The sequence below is a fragment of the Vidua macroura genome, chromosome 7 (assembly GCF_024509145.1).
Source record: "Vidua macroura isolate BioBank_ID:100142 chromosome 7, ASM2450914v1, whole genome shotgun sequence".
Taxonomy (NCBI): domain Eukaryota; kingdom Metazoa; phylum Chordata; class Aves; order Passeriformes; family Viduidae; genus Vidua; species Vidua macroura.
In genome coordinates, this window is record NC_071577.1 from 30800799 (window position 1) to 30827739 (window position 26941).

Consider the following 26941-nt stretch of genomic DNA (forward strand, 5'->3'; position numbering starts at 1 on the left):
GATGCGTCTGCTTCAGGCTTATGGGTTCCTCACATCTGCCTCAAACTCAGGGATCCCTCCTTTAGTTTCCAGATCTCCTGGCTATTCTGGTTTCTTCTCTTTATTTTTCCTTTCTGTTTATAAAAACACTTTCCATTGTCGTATCATCCGAGGATGTCCACTGGCTCTTGGGTGTCTCTCATACCAGTATGGACATAGGACCCATCCATGCATCCAGAGAAAGGGTGCTGTGAATTTTCTGTTTCCCCTGAGTTGGGTACTGAGGCACAGCTCTAAATGACAGCCCAGGAAACCAAGAGGGAAGTTACTAGGCTGTTTCTAAGCAGGGAGAAAGGCAAAGGAAAAGAAAGGACACTCTTGTTTAACAAATTATTCTGAAGCTTTTCCCCATCATCTTAATTATTAGTTCCTCACTATTTCCTTCCGTAAGTAATTATGAAGTAGAACAGTCATAAATTATAACTTAATTTGCCCCAATTAATGTTGAACAATCAGTGCAGTTTGCAGAATTGAGTGATTCAGCTGCACTAATGGATTGTGGTGAAAATGTGTTTCTGTCACATTATGTAATGCTCTGTTATTGTCTTTAGCTCAGCCCATGAGATGCTAGAAAATCTCTTGTTTGTGCTTGCTTGGAAGCTGGAGTCTGTCTCAGATTGTCAAGCAAATTACGTGGGTTTTCTCCTCAGTGCTGTTACCAGGAACCCTGACAAAGTCCAAACCAGGAAATGGCTTGATTTCTTATTCAAGGGTAATCTTTATGGCAAAAAAACCAGTATGAACTCATTACAGATAAGTGTATTTGCTATATCCATCTCTAAGATCATGGTCTTGCGTAGCAATTTTCAAGACTACCAATTTCCCAATGGTTTGAATGGGATCTACAAAGGCCATTGATAAGTTTATTTCCTGTCATGGGATTAGACTCTGTTTCTAATTACCATCCTACAGCTTTATGTGCAACAGATCATTGACTATATAGAAGATAGGATAAAAAACAAAAAAAATCTGCATAAAATATACTTCTTTTAACTTGTGCCACATTCAAATTTTTTTCTTTTGACTTTTAATCATGCAATTTAGCAAGATAATATTTTCATTTAAAGGTGAGTCTTCCTGTCTCCCTTTCTCTTTTTTTTTTTTTTAATGCATTGTCCTCATTTTCACTTATTATCTGTCTGTTCTTACCCCATTTCACTTTCATCTGGAAAAGCCTGGCAGTTCTGAGCTATCACACAATCTTTTTCTTTTAGAAAAGTCCCAGACATTGTGTTAAGTTCTTAGAAATTCCAGTTGGGTTAAGGAAGATCACAGGGTAGTTAGATTGCCCTGTTTTCAATAAATAATATTGAAATATTGAATAAATAGGTATTCAGCCTGAAGAAATGATAAGAATTGTCTCCCAGATGACACCAGTTCTCTAACAGGAAGTTTCTATAAAGACATTTGGCTCCAGCCTGGAGAGATTGGAGATGAGCACATTTCTTTATGACTTCTTGACTGCCTTTCAGCACAAGTCCCCTCATAACAAGACTCAGGTCTTGGCCTAAAAAAGGTTTTGGAAAGGCCTTGGAATTAGGCCTTCTATGCCAGAAGAACATGTGGCTGGGACCCACTGTAATGGAGATGCACATGAGACTTTGGATGTATCTCCTGTCTGGAGGAATAGATTTGAGTCACAGCTACAAGTCCTGTGTGAGACCTGGTTTCCCTCACAGGACAGCAGGATGAAGGACAAAGATTGTGGGTGAGGGTCCATAGTGACACAGAGTCCCCAGGCAGTGCAAAGGAGAGCTGCTTTATTGCAAAAACAGGGCCTTTTTAGGCAGTTAGCCCATTATCAGTTACATGGTTTTAAAACATAACAAATATAATTCAACTAACCACCATACACCACGATGTGAGCACACAATCATTGCATAACTTGTTTTTCTACCTCTAATTCAGTGAAGTCACTTTCCCATAGTCCTTTGCTGAGGTAACAGGCCTGAGCCATTATTTTATGAGGCCTTCTTTTGTAAGGTTATACCTGTATGCTACAAAAGATAACTTAGTCATTCATAGCATCATATAACATTGCTATTTTTTCCTCATTTTTGGTATGCATTTCTTTTTCATTTCTTTAGCCACGTTATTGGTTAGTTTACCCAATGTACAATCACAGACTCCATAAACCAAGTATGCCAGAGTAGGAAGCTGTGGTGCCTCTGATGAGTCTTCTCTTTGGCTTTTGGTCCAGCTGTGATTTTCTGGCTGGAAGACTGGGAGCAGGGAGAGTCTTTCTGAAGCTCTCTGTTTTTTAGCCACACATGAAACACTGCTGACCACCAGCTCCCTCTCCATGTCCTGCTTAGCACCTCACATGCAACCATATGGGACACGCGTTTTAAGTGAGAGGTAATTTGGCATCACTTCTGGTTCACCTAACAACTGATTACTCCAGATTTCAGTGTTTAGGTTTTACTGCTGAGGACCAAATTTTCATCCACGTTTTACTGAATATGCCACACTGAGTTGGGGCATATACCTTAAAAGTTGAAGGTGATGGGTTTGGTGACCAAGTGTTCCTGCTTTGCAAAACCTGTTTTACAAAAGACTTGTGCTTTCTGCCCCACACAGCAGTTCCTCTCTGCAGCTATGGTGGCAGCCTTCAGACTCATAGATGGAGGAGTTACATGTTCCAGTACCCAGGTGATTAGGCATGTGGCTTCATGCTTTTTTTTCAAATCTGCTGACTTTGGTACTCAGAAATTTTGTGCGGTCTTTGTCAGATATAAGGAAGACATGAGGAGGAATAGATTTGGGCTAACTCCCACTCTGTGCTTAAATGCCTCTTTTACCAACCAGACTGTACGTTCTGAGGATTGCCACTTGCTGTGGTGGGAATTTCAGATCTAATGAAATATTTGAAAGCTCAGAAGATTGAGAATGTGTAAACAACGCTTCTGAGACAGGCACCTTTTTGAAGTGTTTAGTAAAAATACCTGTAAACATCTTCAGTGTGGAGGATAAGCGAGTGCCTGGTTGGGTCCTGGTCTGTGTCAGGGGAGGCCAGGCAGTGCATGGCACAGGGTTCTGTGCAGGGACAAGGGTTTATCCGAGCCTGTGATAACCCCCTGCACGACCCCAGGGAGGGACTTGGCTTTCCCATGCCTCTCTCCCTTCACCCACACAGTAGATTTGCTTTACTGTTCTCTGTGGTGGCTGCTCCAGAATAGCAGCAGCCCTGCTCAGATGTGTGTGTTGAAGCTCAGAGATGACTCAGATAAACTGGTTTTCTTTCTGAATTTCTGAATGCAGTATTAGCCACTCTGATTTCTCACTTCCTTCACTAGATATTTGCACTGAGTGCTGGATTGCAACTGAAGGTCTTCACTGGGGTGAAACAGGGCAGTGGGGCAGCTGGGAGTAGCTCTCTCTGACTACCATGTGCTGAAAACATACTGAGGCTTGCACTGATGGTAAATTAGATTACACCCAGTGAAGTTCAAGCAATCAGCAGACTAATTGCTCAAGACTTCACTTGGCAGCAGTGCTAATGTGTGGCACTTGAACACTTTCTCACTTTTTTAGAGATGGACATTTTCTTTCGAGAACAGTTTTATATCTTTGCTTTCTGCCTTTTAACTTCCCTCTGAGCAAACCATACAGAAAAAACACCCACTTAGCACTGATGGTAAGAAATTTTCTTGGCCAGTAGAAAGACAAGATGCTGCTTCCAGGCTCTGTGGCTGCTCTTGGGAAGCAAGGAAACACGCTGTCCCCAGCATATGGGTGAACCAAGATGCTGGAAGACTGAGCGATTTGCTTGTGATCACAAGTTATGTCAGTGGCCAGGATTAAAAACCAAATGTTTCTGGCTAACCCTGGGACCCATTATCCTTCCTCATCTTGGGATCACCAAGGAAAATGTCAGAGCTTCCTGGAGACGAGAGCTGGCACAGCAAGACCCCAGGCAGAGCCGCATGGCACCGGGGGAATGTTTCACATATTGGGCCACCTGCAGCTTTTTTCTGCCTCACTGTGACATGGGTTATGTTCTTCACAGGCTTTTAGAGAGGGTACACCAAGGAAGGGAAGGCCGTTTCCTTCCAAGGAGTAAAAAAAGGGTAGATTCAGTGTTAATTTCTCGAGAGTTTTCTGAAACAATCCAAAAAATTGATTTGGACTTGCACAGATGTCTGAGTATCTCCATCATCTGCTATTTTTTTGTAGGATAACAGTTAAATGAATGGTTAGAAACATCCCATGTTTATAAGGCAGTAACGGTTTTTTTGGCTAAATTAATTTATAAGCAACTTTGAGTAAGACATACATCCTGAGGCTTTTAGTCAATGGATTGTCCATGATGGCTTTATTGCCAGATTAATGTAGCATACCTCTGTGTTACTCTTAGAAGACGGATATGTGGTCTTTTCTTTCTTCATCCTAAAATAATTTAATAAGGGAAAGATAAAAAATGAAATGGGCTTTCAGTATCAATTTAATCTGCAAAGGGCTTTCAATATCAATTTAATCTGCAGCTATCAGTAGTACTGTGCACTAGCCATAGCTGTGTACTCCTTCCTTGATATCCCTGGAGGCTCTGCATTGTTGCTAGTGTGCCTAAACACTGCTTTCATACTTCAGCTGTAGTGGTTTGCTTGTACATTTAACTCAGTTCTGAATTTTCTGGATTTTTTTTATTGTCTGGAATAATTGCAACTTCCCACAAAATGCTGCTTTTGCTTTCAGAAATCTGAATCTACTCAACTTAGATTCCAATTAAATGTTATTTTTTAATGAAAATTCAAGTAACTATGCAACATTCTGTGCTGTAAATGACAAGGCAAATCCATTTCTTCCTATAAAGAATTAAAATAATTTGCAGAGAGACCATGATGAAAGTCACACAGAAGTGTGGAAGGATGGTTTCAGTGGGGTAAATCTACAATTCTCTGAATACTGTCAAGTGCTGCTCCTATCTGCATCAACATAACAAAGGACAGGGTTTAATCCAAAGTCTAAAGCCACTAGTATTGTGAGGGCTCAATTTTCCCTCCAGCCTCAAGCATTTCATTGTCTGCCATCCTTCCATGCCATCTGTACAAGGCCCTTCCCCTGACATGGAGCAGCCGGTAGCTCTCCAGGACTGGGCTCAGCTTGGAGCACTGGGAGAGAAGCTGAGCTCTCAGCCTGCAAGCAGAAACGCTGTGTTACCAGTTGGGAGCTATTTGCATTCTCAGATGAGGATGACTCAAATAGCACGAGCTGTGACTGCTGCTGGGAAAATATCATCTGGAGGACGGAGTGAGCCACAAGTACACCCATTCCTTCTCACTGTGCTTGTTTCAGAGTCCCTTTGGCACTTTATGAAGGCAAGTTGGCAGTGGCTTGTTGCAGGAGCAGCAGCCTTGCCTTCTGTGAGTGTGTGTTTCTAAAATCTGCAGGCAGATTTCATCATCATGGGCAAGAGCTTGGCTAGGGCTGGCTGGGAAAGGATTGGCAATTGCCTGGCACTAAAAGGTTGCGTGATTGATGGGACTCCTTGGGAATGAGTATGTCCTAAGCAGCACAAATTAGCATTTGAGGCTGCACTTGCTTAGCTTATACCTGAATACATGAAGAGATTCAGAGAACAGAAATACATCTCTCAGCACCGTAACAGCCATAATTGGCCTGATGTTACATTGATCACAGTGCTCCTTAATGATGAAAGCCAGGCGCACTGCTTTCCAAATCTACAATTTTACACTTAGCTAAAAATGTTAGCATTTGGATTTAATTAAACACCCTTGCTTGTCCCTGTTGGAGGGAGATAGCAAAGGGAGGAAAGCCACAGTAAAGCTGCAAGGATGGCCTGGCAGGACTGCCCTTGCAAGAAGGCACCTCCAGTTTCTGAAACCAGCATAGAAAGGCCGAGTGTGTAACACTGGCTAATGTTCTGGAACGTTCCTTAGAACTCACTAACTCAGTACATCTGCAAATGCTGGCCATGTTCCCAGCCTTTATTTTCAGCCCACTTCTCCTGTAAGATCTTAGGCATTTTCTCTTTGGTTGCCATCAGACATTGTCGTTAACTCCCTAAGGCACAAGGATGGAGGAAGGCAAAGCACAGATACAGATGGGGTGGTCAGCATTAGTGCACCTGTACACAAAGGAAAGCTTTGTGACAACTGGGTTACAGAGCAAATGTTCCCTCAGTTTGACCTCCATGAATCTGTGTTTCACAAACGCCTCAAAGCTAATGCTTCTGCAAACTCTTTGCAAGGCTTGAGGTGACCATCACACTGCGATCCACAGAGCAGCCCTACAGGTATAATATGTGTTTGACTGGTGGCATCCAGAACCATTTGGCACAGGAGCCAAGAGGAAAGAGCTGAATGTATTGCGGAATGAAGTGAGGAGAAACCAAGGCATGGCTGAAAATTTTTACTGTAGGGAACGTGACAAAGAGTTAGAGGATCTGTATGTCAACATGGTAGAAAGCTAATCTGTTCCGTGGCTCCTAGAACATCTTGTTTCTTTCATGTGCAGGATAATGGGGCTCAGAAACCTTATTGCAACCTGTCAGAGTTGCCATGAGGGAAACCTGCTAACCCCTACTGGGGTTTACAGACAGAGAGATGAGGAATGGTTAAGTTACATGTGAGCACATGGGTCTCTGTAAGCAAATTGGCCAAGTCTGTAATGCAGTAATTTGCAGCTGTCAAATAGTTAATGTCGACTCAGCCTGCGGACTCATAAATTTTAGTTTAACATGCAATTCTTCTCCGAGAAGTGTCTATATAAAAATAACACCTTCCTACAGAAATGATCTTCTATCTATGTGTAATCACATGCAAATCTGATTAATTTGCTGACTAAATTAAAGGGAACAGTTTTGAAAAATGGGTGTCTAAAGTTAGGTACATCCTATTTATGTTCCTAAATATGCAGTAAAATTTTAAGTGGTACTTAAGTCTTGTCACTTTGAATTGCCCTTGGAGTAGCTTTTAAAATCAGGTTACCTTTCTAGAGCCTTGAAGTGCAGAATTAGATAAGTAGGTTTGAAAATATTGTCTTCATTTTTATTCCTTATTATGTCAGTTGAAGCTGGAAGTACACAGCTGCTCCAGGAGCAGGCGAGCAGATTTCTTTTTCATTCCTCTTGTGATTGTACAAGCCAAAAAGATGACAACTTAGCTTCTAGATCCCAGCATGAGTTTGTAGACCTGGTAGTTGGAAAAACAAACCAAACATCTTTTTTACTTGTAAACTGACTGCATTTGATCTGGAAATCATTGAGATGCAATAAACATGAACTCCATGATTCTGTTTTTATGGAGTCAGTTTTCCGAGTAGAACCACACGTAACAAAACAATCATTATAGTTGAATGGCAATGCTTATGAAAAGGACTGGATTGAAAACATTGATGACAGAAGCCTTCTGTTTATCCCTGGAACAGCAGTGACAGTGGTAGTGTAAGCTACATCACACTGTTCCCCAAACAGTTGACACCCAAAGGACTAACTTGTGTTATGGCTTCAAGTGCACTATTTTGCTGGATTTCTATCCATGGTGAGTGCTCCTGAGCTAGTAGAACTCTGAGTTGCAGAGCCACTGAACAGGTACTGGTGACTTAGGGCACTTCACCTTACTGACATTTTTGTAGCTATGGTATTGCTAAACACCTTTTGGAAACAAAGGGGTGAGGAGGTAGCTCAGCTGCTATTGCTTGCTTGGTTTCCACAGACAAGCTCACTGCTGTTCTCTTGGTTACTGCTGGTTGTGCAGAGCTTGGGCTTTCTTCCCCTCACTATCTTTTTATGCTGACATCTGTCTGTTGGACATCAAAGGGCAATCTTTCAAAGCCAGAAAGTTGTATGACTTAGGGAACACTTAAGTGATGATCTGCAGAAATGTGGGTGAGCTCGCTCTTGGAAGAGGCATTCTGCTGTTGTGGTGCATTAAAACAGCTCTTTGTATTTGGGCAATAACAAAGATTCATTTGAAAGTATTAGCTACCATCAGGGCTTGACCTCTTCAGAAAGTATTCTTTAGTCAGGGTTTTAAAGTGGATTTGGAAAGATAATTGTTCTTGTCCCCGGGTAGAACCTGGGCAATTTATGTGCTCAGCTGACTTGCCACTTTGGCTTCAATGGATATTTATTCCATGAAGTGCATGGTTGTGCTGTGTGGCAGAGGGTGATGGTAATGAGCAGATCAGATACGTGCAGACAGAGATACTGCTCAGGGTGATACATCCTTAATTGTCAGTAGTCTTATAGCAGGCAGTGTGCTCAGTACTGTAGCACTTCAGTGCAGGGGAAAATGACACTGTTTATTTATCTCTTTGGTTTTTTCCTCTGTGTGTAAGTTCACAAAACATTTGCAAAAAAGCTTCATTCGATGGCCATGAAAAGATTGTTTGTATCACTTAAGCCAGTATACCACTCAGATAATTGAATTTTGTACATCTCCTGCCTGATAATTTTCTTTCTATAATATTTCAGTATGCATTTTTTGTTCCCAAGAAGTCATTACTGCTTTATCCTGCAGCTTTCATTAGTAGCCAGTGTCGTGTATCTCAGCTTTCTGGAGTTGCTATAAATGGATATCACAATATTTGATAGGGCTTCCTAGGAAAAGTGAGAGAGGGGGAGACGTATTTCCACAGGCTGAATTTCCATCAGATCACAAGATGCAAATAGGCATTATTAAAAGGATATTTTTCTGGAACTCTCAGTCCCAAATAATATATGAGAACTCTGATGTTGGGCCAAATCCTGCAGTGGGATCCACTGGGTGAGATATAAACCAGAGATCTGCGGACTCATGAACATTTTCATGCTATGTTCCTCAGGAGCAAAAGATCTGGGTGGACTGTCATAACTACTTTTTCAGTGCAGTTTTATAAATATCAGGTTTATAAAAGGCTAATATAAATGTCCTGCATCAAATACCTGGCCATGGCACCTGCACTCTGCCATCAATCAGCTCCCATGAAATATGGGAAATGAAGTTATGCGTCTGGTTGTGTCCCACCACAGCTGGCTCTGGTCACTTTAAGCACGTTGGGGTAAAACTGCTCTCTGTGATGTGTTTGTGCATCCCTACCAGTGCTGCTGACTGGACCCATAACAAAGCTGCAGGATGCAGACATAAGAGATGGTGAGGACATCAGCACAACTACTATTTCCCATGACTGACACACCCATGTTGCACCAGCTGGTGGTGGCAGAGGGGTGGAAACAAATCTTCTTAACGTGCACCTGCTAATATAAATTAATTATTATAGTAATGAAGACAAAGCATGAAGAATCTGTTCTCTCCAGTCCATCTTTCACTCTGCTTTTCTTTGTAAGCATGCAGAAAAACATCACTGTATTTCTTTCTTTTCCTTTGTGCAGTTAGTTTGCTATTTCTGATTTGTCATCGCTCCTAATGTTTCATTGACTTCTGACTGTGACTTGTTTATTCAAAGCAGTATTAAGTGCCTAAGAGTTATTGAACAACTAACATAATGAACAAGTCATTCCAGCAGCAGAGCTGGAGCTTGCAGGAAAAGGTCATGGAAACCCTGGGCTGAGATGTAGGTTGGAAATGCATATATGGTCTGTTCTTCTATCAGCAAAGCTAGAAGCCGAATATAGGAAGGTGTGAGTGGTTGCATGTTTGTGTGGGAGAGCAGGGATGCCTGGCATGAGATGTTTATGCAGGATGAACTCCTGGCTGGGGAAAAAGATAAAAATTGGTTATTAAAACTGCTGCAGCCAAAGGAGTGAAATCTCACCTGCAGTAGGAGATGTGGGAGAAACTGTGTTTTCTCCTTATCTCTTATTTATTGAAGGTATTAAATGTCCTTTGGTTGACTTAGCTTGGTTTAGATTGGGATCTGCTCCACAATGTTATACTCGAGGGAGGCTCGACAGTCACCTGTAACAAGGCTGCAATAGGTCATCTCAGATCAAAATATAATTTCCCTATCTTTAGAAACCTATCTGATAAGATTGGTGAACTGTTACTGACATGTTGAATGTGACAATTTCCTCCTACCTGGAATTGCTGTTTTTTGCAGGGCATGCTGCTCAGTGAAACCACCAACCAGTAAAATCCGTTCAGAAGAAGGGAAAATGTGTGTGGGAAAAGGATTTTGTAATTCAATCTGTGAAATTAAAATATCATTGCCAATATATTGCACTTCTGTCACCTCCACTGAAAGAAAAAATTCAACCTGGCAGTGGGCTGGAAAGGGGCCCCAGACTATTTCCCTGTGTTTCAGGGAGGAGTTGGATGGTCATCGGACTCCAGCTGTCCGGGATCTACAGAGCAGCAGCTTGTACCCTCTGGAGATCAGTCAGATCTCATTAACCTGTAGCCAGTTATTTGTGCAGCTCTGAGCTCCCTCTTAGTGAAAAGAAGGCAATTTGCTGCATTTAGGTGCTAATCTTTTCACCTGTTCCATAAAGAAAGATATGTTTGGGATGGAGAACATATTCCTGGTAACTCTGGTATCCAGAATCATAGTCCAGTGGGTTTAATGGTGGATTTGGCAGTGCTGGGTTAACAGTTGGACTCGATGATTTTAAAGGTATTTTCCAACTTCAGTGGTTCTATGATTCTATGATAGATGAGATGACATTGAATGCATACCCTCTGTGTTTGAAACCTGCCCAGTGGCTTTTTGTAACTCTACCTTCTGGTGAGTTACATCATTTCAGCAAATTTAAGAGCTGCTTGTCCAGAAAGAGATACAAACAGCTTACGAGACTTTAATCCCAGTCATCTCTTTATATGTGTCCTTAGCTGGAACAAACTAAAGCAAAACTGCATTTTCAACCTATTTATGATCCTTTTAAATTCAACATTACAGTAACATCACAGGTTATTAGCACAAAAATGTCAAGGTTCTTACAGCACTAAGTCTTAGGGCTATAAACATTTATACTAGCATGCTAAAGAGATTTGGGCATAAGGGGCCATACTGGCATCAGGGAGCAGCTGAAAATATGAGTAGGCTAACATTAGATTAAACAGAGGCAGGCAGTAATTTAATTGGCATTTATAAGTTGAGAGAAGGAAAAAATAGTAACTTAAAAAAAGAAATGCGGCTAGGAGATTTTGGAAATCAGGGAGGTAATTTGCTTTCCAAAATGATTCACAGCATCTCGTGTTAGCTAATTAACAAAACAGCAGGTTTGTGAATTTAACTGCAGTGGGGTTAGGGCTCTGTGGGCTCGGTTCTCATCCAGGCATTCACTGGGGTCTGTTCAGCCCCCTCAGTGCTTCTGCTCTGCTCTTTGGCATCTGGGAGAGCCTGGCCTCTTTCAGAGGGCAGAGTTACAAGTGGCTGCATTCTGCGATAGGAGCCAGATGAGGGTGAAAGGGGCAGGTGGAGAGGCAGGAGATTATCCATTGACTGGCATGACTCAGCCATCCATAAAATGATTTTCATTAATGTTTAATGTGTGTCAAAAATGTCAGCATTCGTAAGAGAGGCAGATAAATTATTTAGTCCTGTGAGTGTCTTGCCTTCCCTCTGCCGCTGATGTATGTAAAATGTTTGCCCTGGTTTTGTTTGGATGTGGGATGCTGGTGGGGGAGTTAAAGGGATTGCTGTTACACCCGGAGTGTTTCCTGGCCAGAGCCCCGGAGGAGCTGCTGCCGCTGCTGCTTCGCAGTTCAGCACTTGGTCAGAGAGGTCTGGGCAATCTGAAGGCAGCTGCCAGTGGGGTGTGCACAGGCCCTGATGGTGGGCTGGCATTGGTTGTGGATTAGTTGCAGAGGAGCAGACCCTGGGAAATTGTAATAAAGAGTGGGGTGTGACAGGAGGTCCTGCTCCCCAGGTAAGGGCTGTGGAAGCAGCTCTTGGAATAGCCCAGCATCACAGTGCAGCCTGTGAGCCTTTCCCTGGCTCCTGATGGAGCTGCCTGATGTGCCCCCGAGCTCTGCCTGATGTCAGCTGGACTGCTTTCTGCTGCTCTTCTTGCAGCCTTGGTTTTACTGGGTTTGCCCAGAGATGCATTACCCAGAGACCTGCAACTGCCCTGTTTGGATGAACTGTGTCCTGCTCAGGGGTGGGAGCAGCCTCTGTGATCCCACCAGGGCTATGGCTGCTCTCCCATGTACCCCTCTGCAGGGACGGTTTCTACTTTTGCCTGCCCTGTGTCAAGAGCTTAGGACATGGATCTTACTTTATCCCTAACCAGGGAATTCATGCACAGGAAGGGAAAACTCCCCTTTGAGTTGCAGATTTAGGTTTTCTTTTATTCCTTTTTTTTTCTTCTTCTTTTTTTTTTTTTTTTTTTTTTTTTAATCAGCCTCCCAGGATGACACAATAGCTGCAAGCTGAAATCATAAGCCCTGGCAGAAAGAAAGAGGGACCAAAGGAGATGAGCAAAGGCAGAAATGTATCCAGTCAGAAGGGATTTGAGGCGACGTGAGACAGGGGAAATGTAAGCCTAATTAATTGTGAGGTGCTGGTTTGTGAATGTTGAATGAACCACAGTCAAAAATGACTAATTTAAAACCCACTCTGACATTCAGATTTGACACAACCATCCTTCCTGGACAGGGATTTTTCTGAAGGCAGTGGGAACTTGGTCTATCTATTTGGATGGTGTATGTTGAACTCTGTCAGAAAAATTAAAAAGAGAAAATGTAGAGTGTTTTTAAACATGGGGGGTAAATGCAATTGCCTTGTTTTTTAGGATTTTTTTCTCTTTTTTAGGGCAGTCACAGGCTTTGGGACAAGGATTTCAATTGGCCTCTAATTAAACTTGCTTTCTTAGTGTCTGGCATGAAATCCCCCTGAGAGGCAGATGTTTGCAAAGCACACTTGGGGCACTGGCATATGGTTCCTTTGTATGGCTGGCGTTTCAGCAAAGTGCCTCCTCAATGTTGTACATAATTAGATTTTTTTTTTTTTTATTATTTTTTTTTTTTTTTTGGTCCTGGAGAAGTTACTGATGGCTGGGGACCTCCAGGATGTGAGTAGGAGGGTTTCTGGGATGGAGGGTTTCTGGGATACTGGTGGAAAACCCTAAGCACGTCACTGCTATGTGACAGGTGCTGGCAGATGCCCTTTTGCAGCTTTTTGGGAAAACCCTGTTGACTAAACCAGTGCCAGTTAAAGGATATGATTCTATGATTCTAACCTACAGAATTTAATAGAGGATGGGACCCAGGGTACCCGGCCTCTACAGCTTCAAAGAGGGCCTGCATCCTTCATGCAGGAATCCATCAGCAGTTCTAAAATTTTTATGGGATTATAAAATTCTGAGGAATGTTTCCATAAGAAACCCAATTGTAATTGAGAGGGGAGTGAAATGAAAAGAAAATATTCATGCACACTTGGCCTCGATGGAGACCATGGCCGTGTTTAAAATGTGACTTCAGATTACAAATGGCCCATAGCTGTTTATTAACACCATAAGAGACTGTTGCATCTGGGTGGTCACTGATGTGCAGAGCAATCTGTAGATCAGAACAATCTGTAGATGGCAAGAAGCTTAACCAGTAAAAGCTCAAGGTGCTGAATATACTTATTTCCCTCTAGGGCAGCACATCTATCCCTTGTACACTTAAGAAATAAAACACAGGATTTTGTGTCAGATTATCTAATTTTTCCAGTTCTCCTAACATCTCCCATTCCTTCCCAGAAAGTCCTTTCTGTGATCACCAGAGCAAGTCTTTCCTACTGTCGATGCCTCATTTTTGCCTGTCTATAAAAGTGCAGTGCAACAGTTCCCTGCCTCAGAGAACTCGGAGAGGTTTTTTTCAGACAAAATTAATTCATGTTTGAAAGGTGCTTTTGAGGTCTGTGAACCTGACTGTGCTTTACTAATGGGGACAGTCATTATTTCCATTCTGTAGAGAGGAAAACCAAGATCTGGCACAGTTAAAACAGCTTGTTCAGGATCATAAAGCAATTTAGGAGCAGAACCACAAATAGAGCCAGTCATTTGACTAGCAGTCAGATGTGCTGTCCACAGGGCTACATATAATGTCTAATTATTTTTCTAAGTGTAAGAACTGAAAGATCTCAGCCTGATTCCAAAGTCCTGATGAAAATGAAAAGGAAATGTGCAAAAGATTGACTCACAGCCATTGCATTCTCTTGGCATTTCTATTAGTGTATGTTTAAAATGAAATGAGTAAAATCCCCCATGGATGAAGTTGAAGCAGAGCCTCTGCTGCAGATTGTGCATAAATTCAGTGTCCTTGTGATGCTTTGAATGGTTTTGTGCCACATGAAAAGGCAAAGCCTGGCTGATGGCTTAGGTGGGATGCACAGGGTGGGATGTTTTGGGCTTCAGATGCTGAACACAGCTTATTAGAGGCCACACGTGCACACAGGCTAATGAATTTGCATGCTTGCTGCAAGCCGCTCTATCTTCCTTGAGGCCTTGCCTATTCTTTGGCTTGATTTCAAGCTGAGGCTACTGTTTAAATGTGTGGACATTCAAAGGCTGTGCTGGGAGGCTCAATGCTGCCAAGTACCCCGTGGAAGGAATAACAATCTCAGCAATTAGCAAGGTCCCCCAAACCCTTACGGGAAGGGGCTGTGCTGGCAGCGGCTGTCCCTGTGCAGGGATTTGAGCAGTGAGAAATCAGAGGGATCCTCCTGTTGGTGTAGAGGGAGAGAAAAACAGCCAGACCTCTGAAGTACACTGACAAAACTTGGAAGGGGAAGTAGCCTTATTACTGCCACCCCATAGATGTGACCAGAAGGATATTTCAGCAAGCAGGATTGGTGTATAATTAATAAAAAGAAGGACAGGATAAAGAAACACACAGGAAATAATATTAATCCTGGACTGAGTTTAACTATTATATATAAACCAAACATTCATATTTTAATGCAATGTAATGCATGTGACTTTGGTCCTAGCTGGGATAAAAAGTGTGGCATGTGGTGCAGTGGGATTAATCTTTTGTGCAGACTATCTGTTTAGTGTCCAAGGTTCTTGCAACTTTTGAAGCTATGGCATGGATCTGTGTGTCAGTCTGCACACTGGATCTGGTGGCTGGAGAAAGCCAACACAGGAGCATGGAGGGGCACAGCCACCATCCTTGCCCCAGGGCTGTGGTGCTAATCCTTTCACCCTGTGCTGCCTTTCACCCTGTCCCTGCCACACTCCAATCTGCAGTCCTAAATGCTTCCTGTGAGATCAGGTATTACCTTTTATTGGTTATTAAGAAGAAGTATATAGTTCTGTGTTAGTCTTCAGTAATAGTTATTTATAATAATATTTACAGCTTAATTTTGTGGGGTTTTTTTTTCTCTCTGGTGCTGTCTTTAGATTCAATTCAATTCAATCCTTCCTTCCTTCCTTCCTCTGTGAAATCAAAGCCTTCTCTTCTGCTGCCTGCAGTGGGGAAGCATGGCAGGAGAGCCTTGCAGGCTCCTGGGGACCTCAGGGCACCAAAATGCTCTTTCTTTGCATCAGGGATCAGGCTGTTGTCCACAGAGGAGCGATTGGCAGATGCCGAGTGTCCAGCCTCATTTATCTCTGCCAGATGGTGCTAAAATACTAGTCCAGAGTACATGTTGCTTCTATTCAACCAAATGCTTGTGCCATGCTGTGGCCTCTCTGCCTTTGAACCAATAAGCCTCAGCCAGCAAAATCCCAGAGGCAAAGGCCTCGGCAGCCCTTGGCTAAGCCCCTCTGTGTGGCTTGAAAAGCAGAGAAATCAAACTGGGAAGGCTCACAGTCCTGCAGGGACAGACAATAGCTTGTGGGAAGGGGAGGAAGGGGTTAAAGAGGGTTTAGCACACACAAAAAGTAAATATTTGAGGCATAAATGCAGAAGGAAAGAATAATGGAGAGAGAAGGCAGGAGGAGGAAACCAGAAGTGTAAAGAGAAGAAAAAGAAGGATTATATTCTGCTGGAAAACAAAGGGATGTTTGTATGAGAAAAGCATTGGGGAAATGAGGGTTCAGCTCTGCACAAACTTTCTGTCTGACACTGGACAAGTCAATCTCTCTGTGTCTCAGTTTGCAAAGGCTACAATGGGAATACTAAAGTCTCCTTTGTTCTGCCTCTCTGCTCACATCAGACGTCCCTTCTGTTTGTGTGTTGTAGAAAGCCAAGACGCTACAGTACTGCAAAGACAAATAAATTCCACTGAGACTTGGAGTGGGGGGGCAAATAAAAAGGTAGGAAGGCAATAGGCAATAGGCTATGATAAACCTGGGAGATAAGTGCCCCAAAAGCTGGGGTGTGGGAGTGGGGGTATAGAAATACAAGAGAGGCCTTTACTGGGGGAAGAAGAAATATGGACCAGATTAGTCCTACTGTTGCATCCTGGACTCCAGTGGAGTTCCTCGAGGGATGGGTTTAGCCCAAGGAGTTCAGTTTTGTTTGGTTAAAGAAACTTTATGCCAAAGTTTTTAAATAGTCAAATCTGTTCTGAGAACTATGAGAATGTGGGCTGCCTTTCCTGAAACATTGCATGGGACTTGGGATGAACAACTCTTGCTGAAGGCATCAGGAGCCAAGTGATTAAGCCCCATGCAGTGCTCTGACAGGAGGCCTTCTCCTTGCCTACGCATACTTTTTTTAAGTATCGAAAGTATTTCCATATTTCCAGCAGCTGATCTTTATTTGAAGCCAAGAGCTGCATTTTTCAGGTTAGAACTGAAGCTTTTCTAGGAAAAGCCACTCTGGAGCAGACCATTGATCCATCTAGCCCAAGACAGTGTCTCCAGCAGAGACCCTGCACTCTGCTTTGAGAAAGAAATGCTAAAGCTCACAGGGCTCTCTCTGGGGATAATTTATTTTTCACTCCAAGAAAAGTTTGGCTTTCACTTCAAAGTCTGTAGGCTTACATTCTTTCCAAAACTCTTGCTTATTTTATTAATCTTTATGGTTCTCTGGAGGTTTTTGTTGTTTGCTGATCTCCAACCTGTTCAGGAAGCCCCTTGAGCTGCTGACCTCCATGTCCTTCGGCAGCGAGCTCTCCAGGCCAACTGGGGCATTTGTGCAAGGGAAAAACAAATTTTCTAAATTTCAAGATTGCTGCATTTATCGTGGAAGCATGTCTTAAGCTTCTCAGCTCACCCATCTGGCTTCTCATTACAGCATCTCATCTAAAACTGTGAGCTGCTTCTTCCACCCAGGGAATCCCTGCTAGGAGATGTTCTGTGCACGTGCGATGTTGCTGTGCCCTGAAATGGGAATCAGCCATGCTGAGGATCCACTCTTAATTCTTCAGTGCTTCCAAGAACACATTATGCTGTAAGCTGCTCAGGCTGTCATGGTGTGCTTTCTTCTTGGGTCACTGGAGTAATAAAAGTTTGTGGCCAGTCATAGTGTCCCTGCTCCATGGATAGCACACTAAGGCAGGGTGTGATGAAGGTGTGAGGGGCTGCAGGGTGACTGGGTCACAGCACCATGCTCTCTCTGCCTCTCTTTTGGCAAAGAGGTGATTGCAGTGCTCGAGTCTCTTGCCAGACCATGCAGGTAGAAAGCAAGAAGGTCTCTGTTGTGTAGTCCCACGTTTATGAGGATGGTGAACCAGCAACCAATGCATGGACAATGTCAGAATGGCTCAGCCTGCCCTTCCTTCATCCCTCTGTCTGTGTCCATCTTCTGCAGAAGGGCTGTCTGAGAGGAGCAGCAGAGAGGTGTAGGGCAGGCTACAAAGCTTTAGTGTGCACAGGGCTCTGCAGCAAAACGAGATGGTGCTCTGCAGACATGGCTTTGGATCCAGCACGCAAACAAACAAAACAAATGTATTAGAAACAGCTGGGGAAGAGGATGAAAATGAGCATCATTAGGGATATGCTTACAATAACTTATGAACTGGGGAATGCATCATTGCTATGCTGGCCCCTCCTGGAGACAGATTGGCTGTTGCTTTTGGAGTCTTTATTAGAGCCATTGGTTTTCCCATTTATGCATACCTTGCCCCAGCTCTTGCTGGAAACTTGACAGCACGCTCTGACATGTAGCCTCCAATGCAAGGATTTTGTCAGGAACTGGAGCAACCTCCGGAAGCACTGCCATGGCTGCATCTGTGGGTCATGAGGTGCCACTTAGTTAAGTACTGTGCATTGCTTTAGGCACTGATCTGCCTCTCAGAGTTTCCTTCTTCATCCCGAGGGAAGTTTTGCAGCTCTTTGGACTTTTTGTTTATTCCAGGGTTGTAGGACAGGCACATAGTTTTTCAATTCATTCATCACTTACTTTGGAGTGTGTCTGACCTGTCCTGGGCAATATTGAGAAATGGGAAAGTACCTGCTGCAGCACTGTACCCACTCAAATCTTTCCTTGCCTCTCCTGTGCAGAGTCAGGACATTGGGACTGTTACCAGAGAGCCCCTTGCCTGCAGCCTGCCCTGCTACGGCTCAGGAGATGACCATCTTTTAAAGTCATACATTTTTCTCCTGGTCTCCATGTATTTGCTCTCTGAAATGCAGTCCTTCCTTGCAGGAGTGTGTTTGAAACTGGCCTTCAGCCCTCAGTATAGTGGGTTCTTGCTAAGAAGTCCTTATGGTGTGCTTTACATACGCCCACTGTTTTTTTTTAGCAATGTTCATAAAGATTTCAGTTGTATACTGTCTCCTGCACAGTTGGGTGCCTAGGAATTGGCTTTGCCATTTTCCTGACAAATTTAATAAATACTGGGGAAAACCCAACCTGCACTGACACTGCAGATCTTGGAGCTGGATAAATTTGGCCCAGTACTCCACTTGAGTGTCTTCAAACTTTCATGATGCGTCTCACACATTGGCTGTTCCCATTTGCTTCATGGTTGGATGAGATGCTTATATACAAAGTTTCTTTAATTCCAAATGATGCCTGTGGCTGAGCACTTCCTACCTTTGATGTAAGAACGAGCCACAGCCTGGGATCTGAGGGGTTGTTCTTGTTAAGAGGATAAGTTAATAGCAAAGTCTTATATATTTAACACTGAGTGCACAAAGTCCTGCTTACTTGAACACAGAAAGAGTTCAGCAATCAGGACTTATTTCCCTGGTCCCAAAACACTTTATTTACACAATGCACACTTTAGGCATCCTCTGGGACTGTGCTGCAGTGCCTGTTCAAATTGCAGTTACGTTGGTCTTGGCCTTGCATTGAATTACCTCACTCCTTTGAGTGCTAGTTTTCACTAGCTTAAGGCTTAGCTGGTGATCTTACACATCTCCTGGGGCTGAGTGTCACAGAGGTGACACCTGAGAGCAGCTGGGGACACAGAGAGGTGGCTGTAGCCTTTGGTCACCAGGAAGGGACATATTTACATGTACAAGACAGCCTTGTTGCACAATCTGACTGACTGGCAAAAAACAGTAATTCAACCATAATAATACTTAACACTTGTAGATCTGCTGCAGGTGAAAATGGATGTTTTGGTCTTCATTCTGTCTGTTCCAAATGTCTGCATGGATTGAACCACTTTGCTTTTGCAGGCTGCATGTTGGCAGCAATAGATGGCAATGTAAAGGGGGAGCCTTTATCCCCAGTCCCACTTTCACACCCAAACGGTCAGGTGTGCTGTGTTCAGCAAGGATGGCTGCAGCAATGTTGCACTGTTTCTAGAAAACTGCTTAGTGAGAAGATTTTCTTACCCTGGCATCATCTCAGAAGAATGGTGGTTACTGCCTGCCTGTGAAAGGCAGAAAGTGAAAATACAGGGTTTCAAATGTGTTATATTCTTTGGTGAGCTGGAACAAATCTAAGGCCATATGGAAGATCACTTGTCATGATGGCTATTATTCACTACCCAGTGATGGATGAGTTGTTTTTCAGGAGAACTGCAGAGGTGTCCTTCAAAACCACTTTTTCTGGGAATAGCAGTGTCTACTTTGCTCTGGGATGATCCCTTACTTCTGGTCTTTTGCAGAGCAGACAGATGCTGCTGGAGCCTGAAACTGTGGGCAGTTCTGTTCCCAAGAGAGTAAAAGTCTGTGATTTCTTGGGTGAATATTTAGGATACATGAACTAATTTGGCACTTCAGGGAAGACAAATGGCCTGTGCAGATATGCTTCATGTGTAATCAAACAGCATGAATTCCCTGAGAATGTGCTGCGGCTTCAAACCACTCGTAAGGAGCGTGTCCTCCCTTGAGCTGCTGCATCCCAGCTGTGCGGGGCACAGCAGAAAGGGGCAAAGGGGAAAAGCCCTTTTTAGGCCAACCCCTGTGCAAATCTGTCTCAAAGGCTGATAGTAAATGGATGTGTATATGCTATAATGTTCCCTGCAATTTTGCCTGGCTATGTTCAGAACAGTGAAGGAAGAAGGCTCCTGGCTTGCTCTGCAAGATGGGGATCTCCCAGGTGATAGTATTGTGAAAAAGGCAGCAGGGATTAATCTGGTTACTTGGTGGGAAATTGTAGGTGCACAGTTTGTGGTAATTGGGAGCGGGGCTGTGGTCCAGCCTCATCCCCAATGGGCAGAGCTGTGAGAAGCAGGTGAGCAGCACTGACAGCAATGAGCCATGGAGTGCCCAGGGGCACTGACCAACCACCAAAGGGAACAGAGGGCACCCAGGTGCAATGCATGAACATGAGGGGTATAAAAGGTTGGGCTAAAGAACAAGAAGGGCAGATGCTTGAAGCCTTCTAAAGTGGTCTGGTATTACTCTGTATGGGTTGAAGCCTTCTGAAACTGGATGATGCTACTCTGTGCATTGTGGCTGTCTCATGCAATGTATGCTCTAACAGGAAATTTGTTAATATTTCTGAAGGCTAGAGCAATAAGCTGACTCTCTCTATTTATTTTTTTTTTTTTAACAAATCTATCTCTATTGATGTTAATGGTTTTCGTTCAGCAGCCATTTGGGTCTCTTTGTTGGTGCTTTTATGTAATTTATAGCCTTTTTCCAGTCTGATTTTGAGAAACATGGCATGTCCATGAAATTGGGAGCAAGAATGTGCTCCCTTTTAATGTGACTTTCCTGTTTTTCCGTTTCACAGGTTCATTTCGAAATGATGGTTTAAAAGCTGCTGATGTCCTTCCTATACTGAAGGAGAAAGTGGCCTTTGTGTCAGGTAAGCACATCTTTCCTTGATCCCTCCAGCCCATCATGAGCACTGTCTGCTACATCCTGATCCTTATGATGCTGCAGAGTCTCAAGGGACTGGTTTCATGTTTGAACTTGGTAGTACCTAAATTAGCTTTTCTGCTAAGAAAAGGGCTGTATGTGGACCAGGACTATCCAGTAATACTCAGAGCATTGGAAACTGGTCCATGTTAATTTTCTTTATATTCTGAGACAAGGGTAAATGAGCAGCACAGGTAGGATGAAGGGCAGCTGCTTAGCTCCAGCCCAGATGTAGGTTATCTCAGCATGAAGGACAATCCTGCTTTTGGTTCAAGGTCAGTGAATAATATTCAATTCCTGTATGTAGGAAGCACTCAGGCCTATAAATCACTGCTGTTCCATTTACAATCCCAATCAGCTTGCAGTTAAAAGTACCATTGATGCTGCTTTTACATAATAACTCCGATGCTCAAACTTCTCCTACCATTCTGTACAAAGATTTACAGCCTTCATTCAGAAGACAAATCTCAAGGATCTGGGGGTGGATGAGGACTAGACAATATGGAAGAGGCTTTGAGAATAGCTTGGATGATATTGCTTCTGGTGTGAATTACAACTTGTCAGTGAGAGGGGGAAGAGAAAGTCTGAAGCAATCAGAATCTTGCATGAAGTCACTCAAATTGGCAGCATAAACCCAGGGTATTTCCAGTGGCAGCATTTCTGATGATTACAAACCATTCAGGCTGCTTGCAATGAGAAAACCTCCATCAAGAATAGCCAGCTCCTCTTGCTGGCAGTCTTTGCTTTTTTGTTCCCTTCATCTCCACAGTAATGCTGACTGCAGAAGGGAGGAGGTTGCAGCAAGGTGGTTTGGTGCCCGGACTCTTCCTCCCTGGCTCTCTCCACAGGAGTTGAGCCCCCAGTCCTGTAAGGATGGGGTTCATCACTGTGCTGAGCCATGGAAGTGTCATCAGGCAAGAAAAGCTTTCCCCTCTACTGATAGCTGCTGTGAGATGTCTTCCAATATTTTAAAAGTTAAATGGCCCACAGATCACAAGTCCAGCTGTGACTCAGGCAAACAATTTGAGGGTCAATGCTTACTAGACTTTTTCATCAATTACATGAAAATCCAGGAGTTTGAGGGAAGCTTCTGAAAAACAAATCTTTTGTGAAAACCCAAGACTATCCCAACAGTACTCACATGCAGGAGTGCTTTATCTTGCACTGAAGTCTCATTCTGAATGTCCTGATATGTTTTACGTGGTTGGCTTTCACTGCTCCGAAGAGGGGAGCATAGTCATAAAAACACAGCGTACCTGCACACTTGTTTGAGACACAAAAGCTGAACTGGGTGCTCTGGGGAAGTGAAGGGGAGGAATTTATGCAGGGACTGTACTGCAATTTAGTTCTTGGCTCCGGCTCGTGCTTTGCATGGAAATGATTGCGGGATCATTTGGTAATTCATGGAATATTTATTAATGACAACCTGTCTGGATTGTTTATGTAGCCCCTTCCACTGATGGTGCCTGTGTTCAGCTCTGAGCCAGAGGGTCTCACATCAAATCATCAGCTCATTAGACACTGTCCTGTGCCAAGCCTGCCTTGTGGAGGGGGGTGTTAAATAAGCAGCGCCAGCACAATCCCCCAGGCTTTCACACCATGATCTGCTGCAGGCAGGGTACAGCTTGCTCTATATAGACTCACCAGCCTCCAGACTTAGATCTGCTCAAAATGTGCTGTTCCTGACTCAGCTAGAGGTCCTAGGATTTACACCTCTTCACGGTCTCCAAATGCAATGACTGCGGGCAGCAGTTTCTTTGCAGGCAGAACACTGAGTTGCTAGTGTTCACTGCAATAGCCCCAGAATCCCCTTCTAGCCCACAGTGTATGTACTGCCCTGTGTTCCCCTGGACTGTTATAATAAAGCAGATTAAGAAAATTATTTTAACATTTCAGCTGATGGATAGGTTCTTTTTAATGAAGATGGAATAATTTCCTAGAGTATGCTTTGAGCACAGAAGAGAAAATGTTTGACAAAAAAGGAAAGTCAAATACCTGGATTTCCCAAAATAATAATAAAAAAAAAATCTGTAGTTAGCACAGACTCTGAGAGCACAGTGTTTTAATCGTGCTTCCTTGAGGAACAGGAGAGTTTTATTGAATCTTCTTCAGAGTTTAATGCTACAGTTAATTTTAATGATAACACTACAGTAAAGTGATCAAGGGGGTTCTCCTTATACAAGCAGAATTCATCAGCACACACAAAACTCTCAGCTGAACACATCAGTTAGAGAGTTTATTGCTTTTCTCAGCTGTGGCTCACCAGCTTGTTTGTCTGTGATTCAACAGGAAAATTGCAGAGAACACACAAGACCCTTCAGGCAGGGGCTATACTTTGCCTTGTGTTCCAGTGTGGTGGGTGCTCCACACCTGGACCCTGCCAAAGGGCAGAACAGGCAGGCAAGGCAGGGCAGCTGCTGCCTGCTCCAGAGCAGGCACAGCAGGACCTGCCTGCACAGCCGTGTCATCTCAGAGGAGCACTCAGGCTCTCACAAGTGCACTTAATTTCAGAGTTGACATACAGCTCTAACTGTCTGGGCATGGATTCATCCAGCCTAAGTGCTGTCTGGGGCTCTGTGCCTGGCATTTCTCCTCAGCTGCCTGAGCCAACAGTGAGCAGCAGGCATGGGGCTCTGCATCTGCATCCCTGCACCACAGGAAAGTTGAGGGGTGGTGGATAATATCAGGATTTTTTCCTGGAACTGGTTTTTGGTTTCTTCCAGTGATCTCATCTGTGAGCTAGACTGAACCTGAACAAAGTTCACATGTGTGTCTAAAGAATACCTGAAAATCCCATTCCATAGCTCCTGTGCAGACCGATGGACTGAGCAGTTGTGGGTGAGGTGCATCCCAGCCATTGCTTGTTGCTTCCATTGCTGACCTTCTGGAAGCAGATTAAGCAAGGGGCTGGCAGGGGGGAGGCTTTGGCCACCTGCTTGTTGTCTAAAACTCTAATAAAATCTTGGCTTTGCCTGGGTGGTTCAGTGTGTTGCTTCCAGCAATGGAATGGCTTTAGGAGCCATTAGGGAATGAGTTACAAGCCAGAGACTGATTTTTGTATTCTGAGAGGGAGATGAATGCTGAGGAGAAGAAATAAAACGGGTTGTAGATTATTTTAGGTGCTTTTTTTTTTTTTGGTGAGAGGTGGTGAAATATTTTGGAAACTGAACTTATAGTCTTTCTTGGGAAACAGATGCTGTTTTAGAAGAGTGGTGTAAATTGGGGCGTTGTTCAGCTGCTTGAATAAATTTATAGCAGATTTTCTATTGATCAGGGCAGTATGGAACGAAGTGTATGAACTTTCAAGGAAGGGAATTTGTTACCATGTTACCTTCCCGAGCATGGAAATTTTCATGCACTTAGGCTATAAAAAGCTTGGTAGTTGACTGATGTTATGGGTCTTGCTGAAAGCATTTCCCCACATCCCACCCAGAAGAGTTTCTCGGGATCCTTCCCAGTATTTCCGTTCCCTGGAGGGCTCGGAAGAGCAATGGTGCGTGGGCTCCTGCTGTCACCCAGGTACTGTCTGCTCATCTGCCGAGGCAGGAGTACAAAGGAGGAGGCTGGCCAGGTTTCTGAGAGCGTGGTTGAGCACAGAGGAATCAGCAGCAGAAGGGTGTAATAAGCTGGTGAGCTGCTGCAGCTGTGACAAGCAGAGCCCAGCATGTGTCTGCAAAGCAGGAAGTTTTCCTGTGTGCTTTGGGCACCAAAAGGGTACAGAGCAGGGAGAAGTGGATGCATTAACAGCTCAGCCGTCTCCATCCTTTGGTAGCCCACTGTCACCAACCCCACATCTCAGGAGGAGCTTCATGATCTGGGTCACAGCAACATCTGAACCTGACTGAGAGCCTTAAGGAAAAGGCTCTCAGATTTCCTGAAAGGTCTTTCAGAGAAGGAATTTCAAGGTAAAGAGATCTAAAGAAAGGATAGCTTTACAATTAGGTTCCACCAAATTTAGGCTGGTAGGATGAATGAAAGAGGAAAGCTCAGAGAAGAAGACACTGACCTTCCCAAGGACACCACAGGTCACTTAGTGCCAGAGATACCACATGTGGAGGTGAATGTTTTTTCTTTTCTGCAGTAGATGCACTTCACTCCTCAGAGAAAGGGTTGAAATTAAACACCCAGTGCCTCTGGGAATGGAATGAGTTCACATCCTTGTTTCAGGAGGTCACAAATGCTGATTTGTGGACACTGGATTTGTATTGGGTTGGGAATAAAATTAACCAAAATATCTAATTTTTGGGTGATGTAAACATTTTGTATTTACACAAAAAGTTATGATTTAAAAGTTTCCATTCTTCTTTTCCTCTGGAATGGAAATTTCAAATGAAACATCAACAATTCTTCTATATTTTGTTACAGAAAAATATCTTCCTTTTTATACCATTCCCTGGCATAGTTTGAAATCAACAGAGTTCAAAAAAGGGAAATCTGGTATTAGAAAAACATGGCATTCCTTGCTTTTCTGCTTGTCTCAAAGAAGGAAGAGAAAGAGTGTGTTATCAGGGTGAATCTGTTGTCTCTTTATGTCTCCTATTCTGTACAGATTCTAGCACTGTGCCCTGGGGTGTGGGTTTGGAGTGTCTGTACCACCATCAGCAGTGACTGGCATCGCCACATGCTGTGGCTTATTGGCCAGTATACATTTAAAATTAAAGTACCACCCCAAAATACTTGCATAAAGCAGTGAAAATTAATTACAAGACACAACAGGTTGTCTCTTCAAATCCATGCAGTGGCTTTGGGTGATTGCAGAACAAATCTACTTGATAGGAAAAGGGATCACTCAGTGGCTGCTCTGGGCATCCCATCTACAGCCTCTGACTTGCTCTGCCAGGAGATCTTCTGGTGAGAACAATTCACCTTGTTTTTGGAATCATAAACCCTAAACGTAATGTCATGAGAGTTTGACATTGGAATTTGATTTGGGGAATTGACTCTGAGACATGGGTGCTGCAAAGAGCAGTACTGTGGATGATCAGGCCCTGGTGATTGTACTGCAGTTAATTGGTTTGTTGTGGGAGCTTAAATTTCCATCACTTGCACTAGAATCTCCTGATTGGAACCAACTGAATTGGAGGGTGGTCACACAGCTAATCCTGTGTATGACCCTTGCATCAAATTAGTCTATCTTGAAGTTGCAGGAGTTTTAGTACAGAAGTCTACTCACAGTAAGTCCAGTAGCAAGCAGACTCTCACAGAGCTCAGCTATGACAGAGAAAGGAATGTTATTTTAAGACTCTGGATACCAATTCCTTGATACTTTCCCTTCCTAGGAAGTCTGTCAATTAGATTTAGAAATCCAGAGTGTATTGTTTATCACTGTGTTGAAGTGCCTGGCATCAGCTGATCTCCGTCTGTCTCCTGGTTCTCTTCATTATAATTCATTTTTTCACCATATTTTGGACTGAAATACCTGATGAGGATTATTTCAGCTCCTCTGGAAACTCACTTATGGTCTCAGCAGAGTCTACAGCATCAAGATTGGTCAGCTTATGATCTGCAGGGTCAGATGAAGTGGCACATTCACTTGAACTGCAGTAGACATCTGAACAGGGGCCAGAGACACCGTGTGCTGCTCCTGTTTCCGTTGCTGCTGTGCTGCAGGATGTTAGACAAGGTTCTTGGGAGCCTTTACATGTGTGGATATTTGCCTGTGTCTCTGGCTAATCCTTGTGAATTCATGCTTATGAAGGGAGTGCAAAAGGAAGCAGAGGTTTTGAAACCCCTAAATGTGGATCTCTGCAAACACAGAGAAGGTGGAAGGGCTGACAGAACTGGAGAGATGCAGTTTGAAAACAGAGCTTGATAAAATCATTATCTGCTGTATACAAGAAGTCTGCATTAACGGAAACTAATGATTTCCTGTCCTCAACAGGACTACACATAGCTGAAATTTCAGTTTATTGTGTATTAACA

At 43.5% G+C, this 26941-nt stretch overlaps 1 protein-coding gene across 1 annotated transcript in view; it reads left to right on the forward strand.

The window, feature by feature from the left end:
• KALRN (kalirin RhoGEF kinase) overlaps nucleotides 1–26941 on the forward strand; it is a 407865-nt gene that overhangs the window by 136798 nt on the left and 244126 nt on the right. The window contains exon 2 of the mRNA XM_053983017.1: nucleotides 20892–20966. Within this exon, the coding sequence (XP_053838992.1) occupies nucleotides 20892–20966 (75 nt within the window). The remainder of the gene's footprint in view (nucleotides 1–20891; nucleotides 20967–26941) is intronic.